The following is a 14,241-nucleotide window of genomic DNA, read 5'->3' as shown; positions in this document are numbered from 1 at the left end:
GCATCAGAGAATGCTGACAGCAGATTCACAGGCAAAATCAGGAGATTGGAGGGACATCTAGATTGCTGCCGATGGGACGGAAGGAGAAAGAAATGAGCACAGAATTGGGTATATTGAATTTGAGGTGCTGGCTGAACATCCAGGGGTCTATACCCCACAGGCAGTTGTCTAGAGCTTAGGAGGGCAGTCAAGAGCTCAGTGGTGTCAAATACCAGAGAGATTCTAAACAGCACAAAGGACCAAGAAATGACTCAAGATTTAGGTGACTAAGCTCCCCAGTGACTTGACAGCGGAACCCAGAAGCCAAGACCTACGTGGGCAGTGAGGACTTAAAAACCCGAGTCCTTGCACAAGCATGAAAGGGTTACCCAGGTAGCTGCTGTTTTGAGGAATTTTTTTTAAATATTTATTTATGCATACAAGAGCTGGGGTACAGGCCAGAGGTGTGTGGGGTGTGTGTGTGTCCTGCGTGCGCGGGAGAGAGAGAGGATTCGCCAGAGACAGAGTGGGGAACAGAACAGGCGGATCTACCAAAACACACTGCTGAGGGGCGCAGCGGGCGAGACAGGAGAGGTCTGCTGTGCCATGTGGGTAGCTCCCTGGCCTGCTGGGGCTCGAGGCTGCGGATTGCTTCATAGTGCGGTGCTTCACCTCTTGCGCCACCTGGGAGGCCTGTTTTGAGGAGTTTGTTGAAAGGAAGTAGTGTCAGAAGAAAAGTGTCAAAAGAAAAGAATGGGGATTCACCGCATTCTTCAGGAAGAAGCCCCTTGCTCTTTTCAGTTAGTTTCGTCAGGTGGGCGCCCGGCAGCTCGCTCTCCTCTTTGCTCCGTGGACCTCCAGGAAAAGAAACTGCAGGGGCGGGGTGGGCTGGCTCGCGAGCCAGGGCGGGGCTAGGGGCGAGGACCCCCGTCCTCAGGGAGGGAAAAAGGCCGACCCTGGAGTCACCCCGTCGTGGGTTTGAAACCTGGCGAGCTCGGGCGAGTCACTTAGCCTGCGCCTCCAGTTGCGCATCTGTAAAATGGAAGCAATCAGGCCGCCCTCTCAGGGTGCCCGTGAGGATCACAGGCGCGTGCCCGGCGCCCATGGGTAACCGTCCCGGGGGCTGGCATGCGGCCCCTTCCCTGGCTACGGGAGAGGACAAGTCGGCGTCTGCGACCCCCTGATCCTCGAGGATTCGGCGGGCTCCCCGCGCCTCCCCCCTCCGGAAGGCGGGGACGGGGGGGGGAGGAGGGGCGCGGGGGAGGAGCCGCCGCCGGGCCCCGCCCCCCCGCCCCGTCCAGTCGGGCCCGGGCGCCAGGGGACGGCCGAGCGCCCGCCGCCAGCGCAGCCTGCCCGGGAGAGCCCGCGCCTGCCCGCCGCGTCCAGTCATGCCCCCGGGCGCCTCGCCTCTCGCGCCGCGCCTGCTGCTGCTGCTGCTGCTCGCCAGGGCGGTGCGCGGGGCTGAGGCCGGGTCCGAAACGGAAAGTCCCGTCCGGACCCTCCAAGTGGAGACGCTGGTGAGGAGACGGGCTGGGCGCCGGGGCCCCGCGGCCGGGCCTGCGGGGGGCCTGGGGGAGCCGCTGCGGGGCGGGGAGGCGAGGCGAGGGCGGGCGGCGCCGAGCGGGGTGCGGGGTCTGCAGCGCGAGCAGCCCCGGCGGGACTCCGTGACTTGTGGAGTTCGCTCGTAGGTGGAGCCCCCCGAGCCCTGCGCGGAGGCCGCCGCTCTCGGAGACACGCTGCACATCCACTACACGGTGAGGGGCCGCGCGGGGGGCAGGGCGGAGCCGGGAGGGGGCGGCTCCCCGCTGGAACACGTCAGCGCTGCCCTGGACACGTGGCAGGCGGTGCGGGAGGAGCTCGGCCTCTGGGGTCCTCCAGCACGTGGCGCGGAGGGGGAGGGGCGCCCCCTCTCCCGGCTGCCTCCCCTTCCTGCCTCCCCGCCAGCTTCTTCCCTGGGGCGCGCAGGGTGGCGAGCGCCCCGAGGAGAGCAGCCCTTGGGCTTCCTGTTCCTCTCTGCCCCGAGGCGCCCTGGGGCTGTGGCAGCCACGGGGATGCCGCCGCCCAGCGGCCCAGGTGTGTGTGGCCGGGCTGCCCGCGGGAGGTGACCCGAGCTGCTCTCGGTGCTCTCTCCCCCCAGGGCAGCTTGATAGATGGGCGCATTATTGACACCTCCCTGACCAGAGATCCTCTGGTTATAGAGCTTGGCCAAAGGCAGGTGATCCCAGGTATGTGACCTGCACCTCTCACTCACTTCAGCCTCCACACCACCCTGGGAATGCCCCCTAGAATGAGTTGAGACCCCAGGGCTCCATTGGCCGCCTCCTGAGGCTCAAACCCCACCTCCTGTACTGCTCTTGCTCCATCCCCCACTGAAAACCAGGGAGAGAAGTGGGGAGTCTTCCATGCTGGCTCCTGGGATTTGGGGGTGGTAGGTAGCTTCGCATTCAGTTGTGTTTTCTTCCTCAAGGTTTGGAGCAGAGCCTTCTAGACATGTGTGTGGGGTGAGTATCTGGGCAGGGGTGGAGTTGGGTTTCCCTTTTGTGTGGCTAGAGGCTTTCTCTGCCATCCCTGCTCCTGGAGGAGGCAGGAGAATGCTGGGTAAAGGGTCCTGGCTTCACCCAGAGTAGGTGAGCTTGTTGGGACTCTGAAAGCATCCACAGCCTCTCTGGCTGTGGGTTTTGTTGGACTTGAGGCATATGGGGGATGAGCATCTTTGCTCGTCAACCCATTTGGTGCTCAGGTGGGAAAGTTCATGTTTTGGGTGTAAACATCCAGAAGACTTTGCAGGTGGGGCTTCCGATGCACTGAGATTGTGGGCCCACCTAGTCCCTCCTCTGTCTGTGACTCACATTCCTTCCCCAGAGAGAAGCGAAGGGCAATCATTCCTTCTCACCTGGCCTATGGAAAAAGGGGATTCCCACCATCTATCCCAGGTAATCTTTCGAGGCCTCTCTTAGGCCACCACAATATCCGGTCCCCGTGAACTACCAGGAGCTTCATACTCTGTTTCTAGTTTGAAGTCTTGTTCCAGTTCGCTGGAAGGCTCAGGAGTGACTGGGAGCTTTTTGAAAAGAGTCGCTCTTCCCCTCCAGTTGTCAACAGGGATTCGAGATCTATAACCTGTTTAGGGCACCTGGCTTGCCTTCTGGCAGCCAGTGACGTTTTAGGGAGGAGACACTTGCTTGAGTCACATGGGTCTGCCCCCTATGCCACTGCTGCCAGAACTGCGCACTTCTATCCTGCCAGAATTCTAGTCTTTCCTGTAACCCAAACTGTGCCATTTGTACAGTTATAGCTTCTCCCTACTCTTTTACCCCACCCCTCAGCCTCCACCTGGGAAGAGGTACCAAAAATGATCATAGTTAAGTAATTCAAAATGCAATGAAACAAAAATCTTTTAAAATCCAAGCCCACGCCATAACTTTAAAAGCCTTCACAGGCCTGGGACTAGACAGATTTCCCAAAATGCATCTCTTTTGCTTTGGGTTGTAACAGTGTTCTGTTAGCCAAAATGTGCTATACTTCAGGATATAGGGATAACTGCTCTTTTTCTAGTTTCCCCTGGAGGGTCACCCACAACGAGGTGTAGGGGGACAAAAGACAAACTCTTTTACCCAAAGGTCTGTTCCCATTTCCAATGCTGCTTTGGTTTTTATTTCCCCTCCAACTCACTTCTGTTCCTTCCCCAACCCCTTGCATCTTAACCCTCCGTCTCGCCAACTCTTATGTTCAAACTTCTGTCGATTCTGATAATCACAGTGAGTGTGCTTATTGTTGGTTGGTGGCATTTAAAAAAAAATCTAGTTTAAATCCAACTAATTTCAGCCCTGCAAGATTCTATCCATGTGGCTGTTCGGAAGTGCAGTACAGTTAGTACTCAACTTTTAAATGTAGAATAGCCTGTATGTTTTAGATTCACAGGAAGTTTCCATGCACTGAGACTTGTCACTGAATATAAATCACATTAATCTACTGGAGACCAGCTTGTCACTAGTCTCTTAACCCTTTTCTGACTTTGTCTAAGGGAACGCAACTCCACATTTAAATCTTGCATCGCAGTTGTTGCTTTGGTGTGGCCTTCCTCCCTGTTGTCATTCAGAATCTAAGCATTTTGCACAGAGATTCTAACCCTCACCTCCTCTCTGCCTCCAGCGGATGCAGTGCTGAAGTTTGACGTGGAGCTGATTGCACTGATCCGAGCCAACTACTGGCAAAAGCTGATGAAGGACGTTTTGCCTCTGGTAGGCATGGCCATGGTACCAGCCCTCCTGGGCCTCATTGGGTATCATCTATACAAAAAGGCCAGCAGACCCAAGGTCTCCAAAAAGAAGCTCAAGGAAGAGAAACGAAACAAGAGCAAAAAGAAATAATAAATAATATAATTAAAAAAAAAAAAACTCCCTTGCATTCTTCACCTAATAACTTCTGAGGCTACTTTTGCAAGTGGGGCTGAGATAAAGGGCTGGGAAGAAGGCATTCTGAGTTGGGTCTTGCCTAGAGTGGAGGTGATTGGTGGCTGGTGGCTTTGGATCACCTCTTCCCCTGGCCACCTCCTCCTGTCTTACCTTAACCCAACGTCCTAGTCTGGACTCTTCCCATAGGACCTCTAGGTCCTGAAAGTGTGGGTTTGGAATCCCACGGTGGCTTGACTCTTAAGGCTCCCGGAAGGTGCTAGCTATTTTCTCCCCTCCCTGGACCTGCAGTATCCTAGTGTCTTCAAAGTAGAGGCTCTGTCCTATAAGGCAAAGATACAAGGAGTTCATAAATTCCATGGAAATTTTTAATAGTTGAGTCCTAAGGTCTCAAAAAATTCTGTGGGGGTTGAAAAGATATTTTTTTTTGTATCACAAGATGTGGGAGATCACATGGGCTGCTTCAATGACATTGTGAGTGGTTGGTTTTTCAGCAGGCTGGATGGTAGGTGTGGGTATGGGCTGGGGTAAGTTGCTTCGATGGTTGACGATGAAGAGTGGGTTGAGCTGGTTCAGCACTTCATCGCTCACTGAGATGCCATCCAAATACTGCTTGAGCATCTCCCGTAGTTTCCTGTTGATTTCTAATAACTGGCCACGTCTGTGTTGCAGGCTTAGTTGCTCCAGTCTCACTTTATTGTACCTTTTCCAGAAATTTTCCATCCCACTGTAGTCCACTATCACCTGCGAGTTGAGTTAAAGGAAGAAGGTCTGTGTTGGGGCCCACTAGCAGTGCCCTGTCGTCCCCAATCTTGAGCAATGGCACCCCAGCCCTGGGAACTTTACCTTTGCAAGCTCCTCAGTCAGCTCTTCTGGGTTAATTTCCTCCAGCGACATCTGCTCCTCAGGAGTCAATATAGACGAATAGAAAGGCAGCACTTTTTCTTCCTCTGTTTCAAATTTCCTACATATTTCAGCAAGCTTAAGGATCTTTTCACCCTATTAGAAGTAGGAAAAGACATTCTATTAGGGGGCTGGAGGTTGATACCCCTGCTTGAACCCAGGGAAGTTACTCATCCAAATGGGAGGCAAGAGTAATAAATACATCTAACCCAGACTGCTTCTAAGATGCTAATCACTATCCCAAGTATTTTCTATTCTTATAAAATTCATTCATTCAGTATTCATTTAATGTGAGAGGGGAGGGCCTCCTTGGTGGCCTAGGGGTTAAGTCTCAGCTCTATCACCACTATGGCCTGAGTTTGATCCCTGGCCAGGGAGCTGACCCACATGGCGCAGCAGACCTCTCCTGTCTTGCCCACTGCTCCCCTCAGCAGTGTATTTCACTCCATTCGCCTGTTCTGTTCCCCACTCTGTCTCTGGTGAATCCTCTTGCCCCCTGCACCTCTGGCCTACACCCTGGCTCTTCTATACCAAAAAAAAAAAAAAGTAAACTAGGATGGGCTTTGGTGGAACTCCACTTAAAAAAATAATAGTAATGTGAGGGAGGAGGGCACAAGAAGGTATGGTATTTCAAGTCCTATTCAGGCAGGAAGTAAGAGGGATTCCTCTTCTACTTTTCCTGAACATCTTTTACCTTGCAAGGGACCAGATCCCTTGGTTTTGGTCAACTGCCCTATCCCCATCATTACCTTATTAACAATCTTTTTCAGGGCCTTAAGAGTAGCGTTACTTTCCATGGTGAGCTTCACTAAGTTTTCCTGCGATATTCCCCGGATCTGAGTCCTTTGGGCCTTAAGTTTTCGCAGTTGTACAAGGACCACTTCCTTGTCATTACGAATGTACTGATTCTGATCTTCACTCTCATGGCTGTGCATCATGATTTTGCTCTTTAAAGTGAATATGGAGTCCTGGAGGAACAGAGCAGATGAGAGAAAACACTTGTCTAGCTGAGGATCTTCAGTGAAACAAATAAAAGGACTGTCTGGGAAAGAAGTCAAATTATGTCATCTTTTCAACCAGTTAATGAGGCCCAGTAGAAACTGGGGGAAGATTAAAGGGGAGCAGATGGGCCTCCCTGGTGGCGCAAGGGATTAAGCACCGCACTATGGAGCAATCCACAGCCTCTGCAGCACAAGTTCTATCCCCAGCCTGCCAGGGAGCTACCCACATGGCGCAGCAGACCTCTTCTGACTCGCCCGCTTCTCCCCTCAGCAGTGTACTTCAGTCAATCCGCCTGTTCTTCTCCCCACTCTGTCTCTGGTGGATCCTCTCACCTCCCGCATCTCTGGCCTGTACCCAGCTCTTGTATGCATAAATAAATAAACCTTTAAAAAAATTTAAAAAATGAAGGGGAGCAGATAAAGCAGTATTTCTGGTTGGCTGCACTAACCTGTAGTTTCTGTATTTTTTTCATCTGTGCCTCAATCTCTTTGGAACTCTTTTCATCCTTCACCTTCAGGGCCTCAAAGGCCACCTTGCGGTCCTCGGTGGCATCGGTGTAATTCTTGAGTGCTTCCTGGAACCTTCTCCACAGATCTTCTACTGTATTCTCCAGCTGCAGTCTTAGAAAGTGCTTCTCTTCTAAATTCTAGGAAGTGACCCCAAGATAGCCAGGGCGTAGAGTTACCCTATTTGTGCCCTTTCACCCCTTCCAGCAACCCCACCCTCTCACATTTTCTGTAGAATAATACAGTGCAGGGGTCACCCATGAACAGGGTCAGGCAGATGATACAAATAAGTAGTGTGGCCAGAGGGGCCTACAGTGAGCCAGAAGGGAAATGCTCCAGGTGGTGGGGCACAGTGCTTGGCTCCACAGGAAGGTTCCCACTTGGAAATGTGGCTGAGTGTTACCAGACCCTTACATTTTTCAAGGGGAGCTGAAAATTTATATATCTCTTGATTTTTAAATATAGGGAACTTATTAGACGGTTTTATAAAATACTGTGATGCAAAATAAAAACAGAGAGCCCCATGCCCCGTCTTGCAGGCTGGCTAAGTCTGCTAGCTCCGGGATGGTGGAAAGCATTTTGGGCCAAGGGCCAGATGACCTGGATTCTCTTCCTGGCTCTATAGCAAATGAGTAGCGTGACTTTGGCAGGTCATTTTACTTCTTTGGGATGAAGCCAGCTGATTTTCTTAGTGTGTTTTAGTTCTAAAATACATTTCCTAGACATTCGAGAATGGCCCCCCACTTCTGAGCAATTTTTGCAAAGTTACAAAAGCAGTAGGGTACCTGCTGAGATGTTTTACTGACTGTGTTGGTTAAGGGATCACATCTAGCTCTAGAAGCCATAAGCATTTTTCTCTCTCTCATCTCCCAGCTCTTGCCCACTCTTCCCCTTCTGTACCTTGTTTTTGAGATCATCCCACATGCTCTGGAACTCCAGCTTGCTTTCATACTCGGAATCGATATAGTTCTGTTCCATGGCCATGAAGACATCTTGTAGGTAGTGAATCTCTTTTTCATGTTGGTCAATTATTGTCTTCCTGTAAGATATAAGATATTGTCCCTGCTGAGGGGAAAGCATATGGACTAATAATGACAACTCAAAGCAGTATGTAATAAAACTATATAGAATGTTACAAACTTAGGAACTGAAGGAGCACAGAAGGAGGGAGGCTTTATCGATTTTTTTTTTAAAGATTTATTTATTTATTTATACAAGCACTGGGTATAATCAGAAGTGCAGGAGGGTGAGAGAATTCACCAGAGCCAGAGCGGGGAGCAGAGCAGGCAGAAGGACCGAAGTACACTGCTGAGGGGAGCAGCGGGCGGCAGGAGAGGTCTGCGCGCCATGTGGGACCCTCCTCCGGTGGCCGGGGAGCAGCCGGGGATCGAACCGGCGCTGCAGAGGCTGCGGGCAGCTTCGCAACCCAGCGCTCAACCGCTGCGCCACCGGGGAGGCCCTTTATTGATTTTTTTAAAAGAATATGAAATGAAAGAATGAAAGAATAAATAAGATTATTTCATTTTGATTTTTGCATAATATAATGACATGATAATACATATGAAATAAAAATACAACAGGTAAGAAGTCTTCCTCCCTATCCCCTGCCCCCTGCCAGAAGGGTAGGATTTTTTTGGTGTTTATTATTTATTTGTTTATTTTGCATAAAAGAACTGTGGTACAGGCCAGAGGTGCAGGGGGGGCAGGTGAGAGGATTCACCAGAGACAGTGGGGAGCAAAACAGGTGGATCTACTGAAATACGCTGTTAAGCGTAGCAGCGGGCGAGACAGGAGAGGTCTGCTGTGCTATATGTGGGTCAGCTCCCTGGCCGGGGATCGAACTCAGGTCATAGAGGTGATAGCGCTGAGACTTGACCCCTAGGCCACCAGGGAGGCCCAGAAGGGTAGGTTTCTGATTGCTGATAATGGATGATAAGGACATCATAGATATAGGGATCTGACATGGGCAAAAGAGGCTAAGGCCAAAAGCTTAAATCCAAGTTAGACTTGGGATCTTCTCTGCTGGGAGTTATGCCATCAAGGGGGATGCTGCAGAGTACTGGCCACCTACTACATGAGCTCCTTGACACAGGCTCTGGATTCTTCACCGCACTCAAACTCAAGCCCCCATCTTCTGGTAGGTCTCCGTACCTTTCTGTCTCAAACTCTTTGGTTAGGGCCTCCAGCTCCATGTTGTAACTTTCTTCGAGGAGGCTGAGTCGGCCCCTCTGCAGGGCCAAGAGCTGGTCAACATTGTGCAGGTGGCTGCGCAGAGCATGGGCATACTGCTCCTCGGCTTCAGACAGGTCCTTGGCTAAAGACTGAGTAGGAAATTGAGAGTTACCATTTTGCTTAGTGGAATCTGTGTAAGAAAATTTAAATGTATTCAGCTGGCTAGAGGGATAACACGAATGACATTTCCCAAGTTTCTAATGGCAGTTATTAGGCTCTAGGAGTGCTGATGCTTCCTCTCTGAAATTTGGGTAATATCAGGGAACCCCATGGAGCCAGCCAGTGTCTTAATAACACGTTGAGTGATGGGGCTTCTACTAAAAGGAACCAGAGATTGGAGAAATGGCAGCTTCAGGTCTGGGGCAGAAAAAAATAAGTTGAACCTAGGGTAGCTTGTAAAAGTTAGCAAAGAAGCTAGCAAAGGCCAATAGAATCATGCCAAAAGGACTCAGGAATCAACTAAAAATGGATCACTAGAGCAGACTTATGATAATATGATAATATATATGAAATAAAAATATAACAGGTGAGATGTCTTCTTCCCTATCCCCTGCCCCCTGCCAGAAGGGTAGGATTTTTTTTATGTTCACTTAATTTATTTTCCATGAAAGAACTGTGGTACAGGCCAGAGGTGTAGGGGGGCAGGTGAGAGGATTGTGCCCATCCAAAGATGGGCACAAGCATCTTTTCATCTGCAATGTAACTTTGCCACTCCTCAGGGAGGTAGTGTCTCCCTCCATCTCCTTGAATTTGGGCAGACCTATGACCACCTGGGCCATTAAAATATGGTGGAAGTGACACTTGCCCTTCCAGGTACGGCTCTATCTGACCTGGCAGCTTCTGTTGTCCCTTGCAATGCATGTCCTGGGGCGGGGGGGGTGCTCCCTCCATTAATCCAGCCATCATGTTTTGAGAAACCAGTGCACAAGGAGGAGCCACTAAAAGCATGCCAGTCAACAGCCCAACTGAGTTCCCTGCCAACAGTCAGAATTGCTACCAGCCATCTCAGACACTCAGCCCAGCCAAGCCTTCAGATGATGGCAGTCCCAAATGGCTTCTGACTGAAAGCTGGATGAGAGATCCCAAGCAAGAATCACCCTGCTGAGGTCCTCCCTGTGGCCCAAGGGGTTAAGCACAGCACTATGAAGCTATCTGTAGCTACTGCTGCACAAGTTCGATCCCCGGCCAGGGAGCTACCCACATGGTGCAGCAGACCTCTTCTGTCTCGCCCACTGCTCCCCTCAGCAGTGTATTTCTGTCAATCTGCCTGTTCTGTTCCCCACTCTGCCTCTGGTGAATCTTCTCACCCCCCCCCCACATTCTGGACTGTACCCCAGTTCTTCTATGCATAAATAAATATTTTTTAAAGATTTGTTTTATTTATGCATACAAGAACTGGGGTACAAGCCAGAGGTGTGGGGGGTGAGTGGATTCACCGGAGGCAGAGCGGGGAACAGAACAGGCAGACTGACGAAATACACTGCTGCGGGGAACAGCGGGCGAGTCAGGAGAGGTCTGCTGCACCATGTGGGTAGCTCCCTGGTCAGGAATCGAACTCATGCTGCAGTGGCTGCAGATAGTGTCATAGTGCTGTGCTTAACCCCTTGTGCAACCAGGGAGGCCATGCATAAATAAATATTTTTTTAAAAAAGAAAATTTCAGGCTAGTGTTATAGTCCTGTAAGTCATCAATATGTAAATGACATTTAAAGCTGGGATAATAAGATTGTCTAGGTGTCAGTCACCTGCGGAAAGGGTGAGATGGCCAGACCCAGAAGCCAGGGAAATGTTTATAAGTTTAAAGAATGGAGAAAGGAAGAGGAACTCCCAAAGGAGACTGGATATCCATATCCCAGAGGCAGGAGAAAAGCCAGAAAAGAAAGGTGTCATGAAAACCAAAGGGAAATTTCAGTAAGTGACCAGGAGTAACAGTGCCATGGAGGAGTCAGGTTAAATGAAGACGAATGATGAAAAGCAGCATGACTCAGAACTGGTGGTATTTACAAAAACAGTTTCATAAAGAAGGGCAGGAATCAGATGTGTGATGCAGAATAAATGGGAAGTGAAGGCATGAAGATAGCAGGTGGGATCACTAACGTTTGCACATTTAATGGTAGTTTCACCTTATCAGGAATGATGCTGAAGGTGCTTAATATAAGCAATGTGTGATTTACCTAAGGCAGGGACTGTAAGCTACAAAGCCATTGAATAGTAAGAAGCTAATTGGCTTGGGGGCCTCTCTGGTGGCACAAGGGGGTAAGTCTCAGCACTATGAAGCTATCACCAGCCACTGGGCATGAATTCCATCCCCGGCCAGGGAGCTGACCCACATATGGCGCAGCAGACCTCTCCTGTCTCGCCCACTGCTCCCCTCCAGAAGATCCACCTGTTCTGCTCCCCACTCTGGTGAATCCTCTCACCCCCTGCACCTCTGGCCTGTACCCCAGCTCTTGTGTGCATAAATAAATAAATCTTTAAAAAAAAATAGGATGAAAGAAGGGATACAGCAAAACCCCTTAGGAAAAAAGATGGTACAGACTCAACTCAAGAACTCCCAAGAGCATAGGGGTGTCTGACTGGGTTGCTTAGAGATCCAGAACTGCTCTTACTCACGGAAATCTTTTCAGCCTCATCCAGGGCTACTGAGGTTGACGCAAAGAAGCCAAACAAAATTTGGTTGACTGAGGCACTGAAATGGCACTGAAATGAAAGCCATGCTCCAGTCTCACTGACAGCTGTGTCAGTAGGCAAACAGGTCTCCCTCAGGATCTGAGCCTCTTCACATTGAACTGAAGGTATGGGACGAAGTTAAGTGATCGGGTGATGCCTCCTGGGCCTTGGCTACTCTCATTTGTTTGGTACTGGCTGGGGGCAGCAGTGACCACGGAGAGTGGCTCCTCTCGGTGATGGACGGGAATGACAGCCCCATATTCTACTTTTCATTTTAGAGAAAGCTCTGATTACCAATAGCCTGGCTTTGTCATAGCCTACATCTTGAGAGGGCTTGAGGACTGCTTTATTGATTCGCTAGATTCTTTCTGTTAAAAGGTAAAATCAAGGCAGTCATACCTAAGTGTTTCCTTGAAAAAGCACCTACCTTGATGACATTATCCTTGCAGTCCACCACTCGCTCGAATGTCTGACTGAGGATCTCGATGTCCTTATGAAGCTCTCTCATCTTGACCTCCCGAAGGACAGTTCTCCACTGTGTGTTAATCTTATTAAGGTTCAGAGCACTGTTTTGTTCCTCCTTGGCCAGCTTGTCCTGTGTGAAGGAACAAATGTCGTGCCCCACAGGTCAAAATCCCTCATACGGTAACACAAACAAGATCAGTTTGTTAACAGACACCTTATCCTTTGTTTTTTTTCTGAGAAACCAAAGCTCCAGGGGGCTAATGCTTAGAGTTCCTGTTCTTGTTCTGGGAGGATCTGAAGTAAGCCAGGAATGGTCCCAGTGGCATTCTAGGGTGTGGAGACATCAGAGCAGGATGCTGCCTGTAATAACCCATCTCCAGGGGGATTACCAGAATTTCAGGAGGCTCATATAGTTGATGGCACCTACAGCGATGTGCCACATAAGGACCTTCCAGTCAACAAAAGACCAGCATGACAATGAGGCTGCCACAATTAAGGTGACAGGGTCAGTGCAGGGAGTGGGTGGGGCAGGGGACAGAGCAAGAAAGCAAGCCATCACCTTCAAGAACTGGCTCAAAAGCCTCTCTTTCTTCTTGGCCATCTCCTCCTCTGCCAGCAACTTCTGCTGAAACAGAAGCAGCTGCTCCTCGTCAGACAGGGGTACCTTGGCTTTCTTCCCTTTCTTAGACATCGCTGCCTAGGAGACTAGATCTGGCCAAGGATCCTGGCTCAGTCTCAGCCAGCATTAGAGGAGGTACACTCTATGAGGAAAACGCCCCCGAAAAGGTCTTCTGGAACACCTGCTGGACGGGAAACCTTAGATCTCTGACCGCAGGGCAAGCGAGCCCGGCAGAGGGTGAGGCTGAGCTCCCCGGACGCATTTGCGTCTCCTAGCAACAGGGATCTCGCTAAGATGGCGCGGAGAAGCGAGGAGAAGAGGCCCTGGCTTGGACCGCCCTCTGCAGGCTGGAAGACCTCTGCTGCTCGGAGTTTCAGATTTCCAGATGTCCCTTTTGCCTATCAAAAGTCCTAGCTGTCATGGAATCTTTAAAAAAAAAAAAAAAATGTTTTTTTTACTTGCTTTTCCTGTTAAGAAATACAGATAACACATCTTGGAGACGATATGGACAAGCCCGAGCCCTCATACTTTGCTGGCGAGATTGTAAAATGGTGCACTTTGGAAAACAGTTTAAGCAATGACTTAGAATGCTAAAAACAAATTTACCATGTGATACAACAGTTTCACTCTTTGATATCAATGTAAGAGAAATGAAACCTATCCACACAAAGTCTTGGCCAGGAATGTTCTTCGCATTACTCTCATGAAAGCCCGTTTGGAAGTAGCCTAAATGGCCATCAACGTGTAGAATGCGTAGACCAAGTATGTACTTTCCATACAATGGAACATTAACAATAAAAAGGAACACATTATGAGTGCATGTCACTATAGGAATGAACCTCAAAAAACATGCTCAAGGAAAAGAAACCAGACACAAGTCTTCCTGGTAGTGCAAGAGGTTAAGCAATTCACAGCCTCTGCAGCATGAGTTCGATCCCCGGCTGGCCAGGGAGAAATCCACATGGTGCAGCAGACCTCTCCTGTCTCCCCGCTGCTCCCCTCAGCAGTGTATTTCGTCAGTCTGCCTGTTCTGTTCCCCACTCTGTCTCTGGTGAATCCTCTCACCCCCAAGAGACTATATATTGTAAGGTTCTGTTGTTATGAAGTGTTCAGAAAAGACAATTATAAAGACAGAATAAAGTAGACTTGTGATTGGTTGGAGGACAGGGTGGGAGATTAATATTAAGAATGCATGATTTTATGTTCAATGACCTGATGAATTGGGTTTAAAAATCATTGAATTGTACACTTGAGAAGAGTTATTATCTAATATGAAAAATGTGCATCAATAAGTTTGTTTGGGGGCATAGGGATTGGGTTTTATTTGGAAGGGGCAACTATGAGGGTCTCATAAGTGCAAGGCCTGCCATTTGTCCAGGGGACCACGGCTCAGGATGAATTTAACCCCATAGACATCTTGAACGAGCCATTTTTCAGCTTCCATAGGTTCAAAT

The 14,241-nt window shown here is 49.7% G+C and overlaps 2 protein-coding genes across 2 annotated transcripts; one reads left to right on the top strand and one right to left on the bottom strand.

Moving 5' to 3' along the window:
- Nucleotides 1-1,367: 1,367 nt before the first annotated feature.
- Nucleotides 1,368-4,647, top strand: FKBP11 (FKBP prolyl isomerase 11; the record flags this gene model as incomplete). The annotated part of the gene is made up of 6 exons (XM_084254847.1): nucleotides 1,368-1,496; nucleotides 1,668-1,733; nucleotides 2,117-2,204; nucleotides 2,447-2,480; nucleotides 2,842-2,912; nucleotides 4,132-4,647. 6 exons carry the CDS (start codon nucleotides 1,368-1,370, stop codon nucleotides 4,347-4,349), a joined length of 606 nt encoding a protein of 201 aa, XP_084110973.1. The 3' UTR covers nucleotides 4,350-4,647.
- A 176-nt stretch (nucleotides 4,648-4,823) lies between these two features.
- On the bottom strand, nucleotides 4,824-12,859 carry DRC2 (dynein regulatory complex subunit 2; the record flags this gene model as incomplete). The annotated part of the gene is made up of 8 exons (XM_084256521.1): nucleotides 4,824-5,135; nucleotides 5,238-5,390; nucleotides 6,044-6,262; nucleotides 6,745-6,942; nucleotides 7,703-7,841; nucleotides 8,954-9,123; nucleotides 12,131-12,298; nucleotides 12,728-12,859. 8 exons carry the CDS (start codon nucleotides 12,857-12,859, stop codon nucleotides 4,824-4,826), a joined length of 1,491 nt encoding a protein of 496 aa, XP_084112647.1.
- Between the last annotated feature and the right edge of the window lie 1,382 nt (nucleotides 12,860-14,241).

Source organism: Talpa europaea (genome assembly GCF_964194135.1).
Source record: "Talpa europaea genome assembly, chromosome: 15".
NCBI lineage: Eukaryota > Metazoa > Chordata > Mammalia > Eulipotyphla > Talpidae > Talpa > Talpa europaea.
The sequence above is the reverse complement of the archived record's forward strand: the minus strand, read 5'-3'. Positions and strand labels throughout refer to the sequence as shown.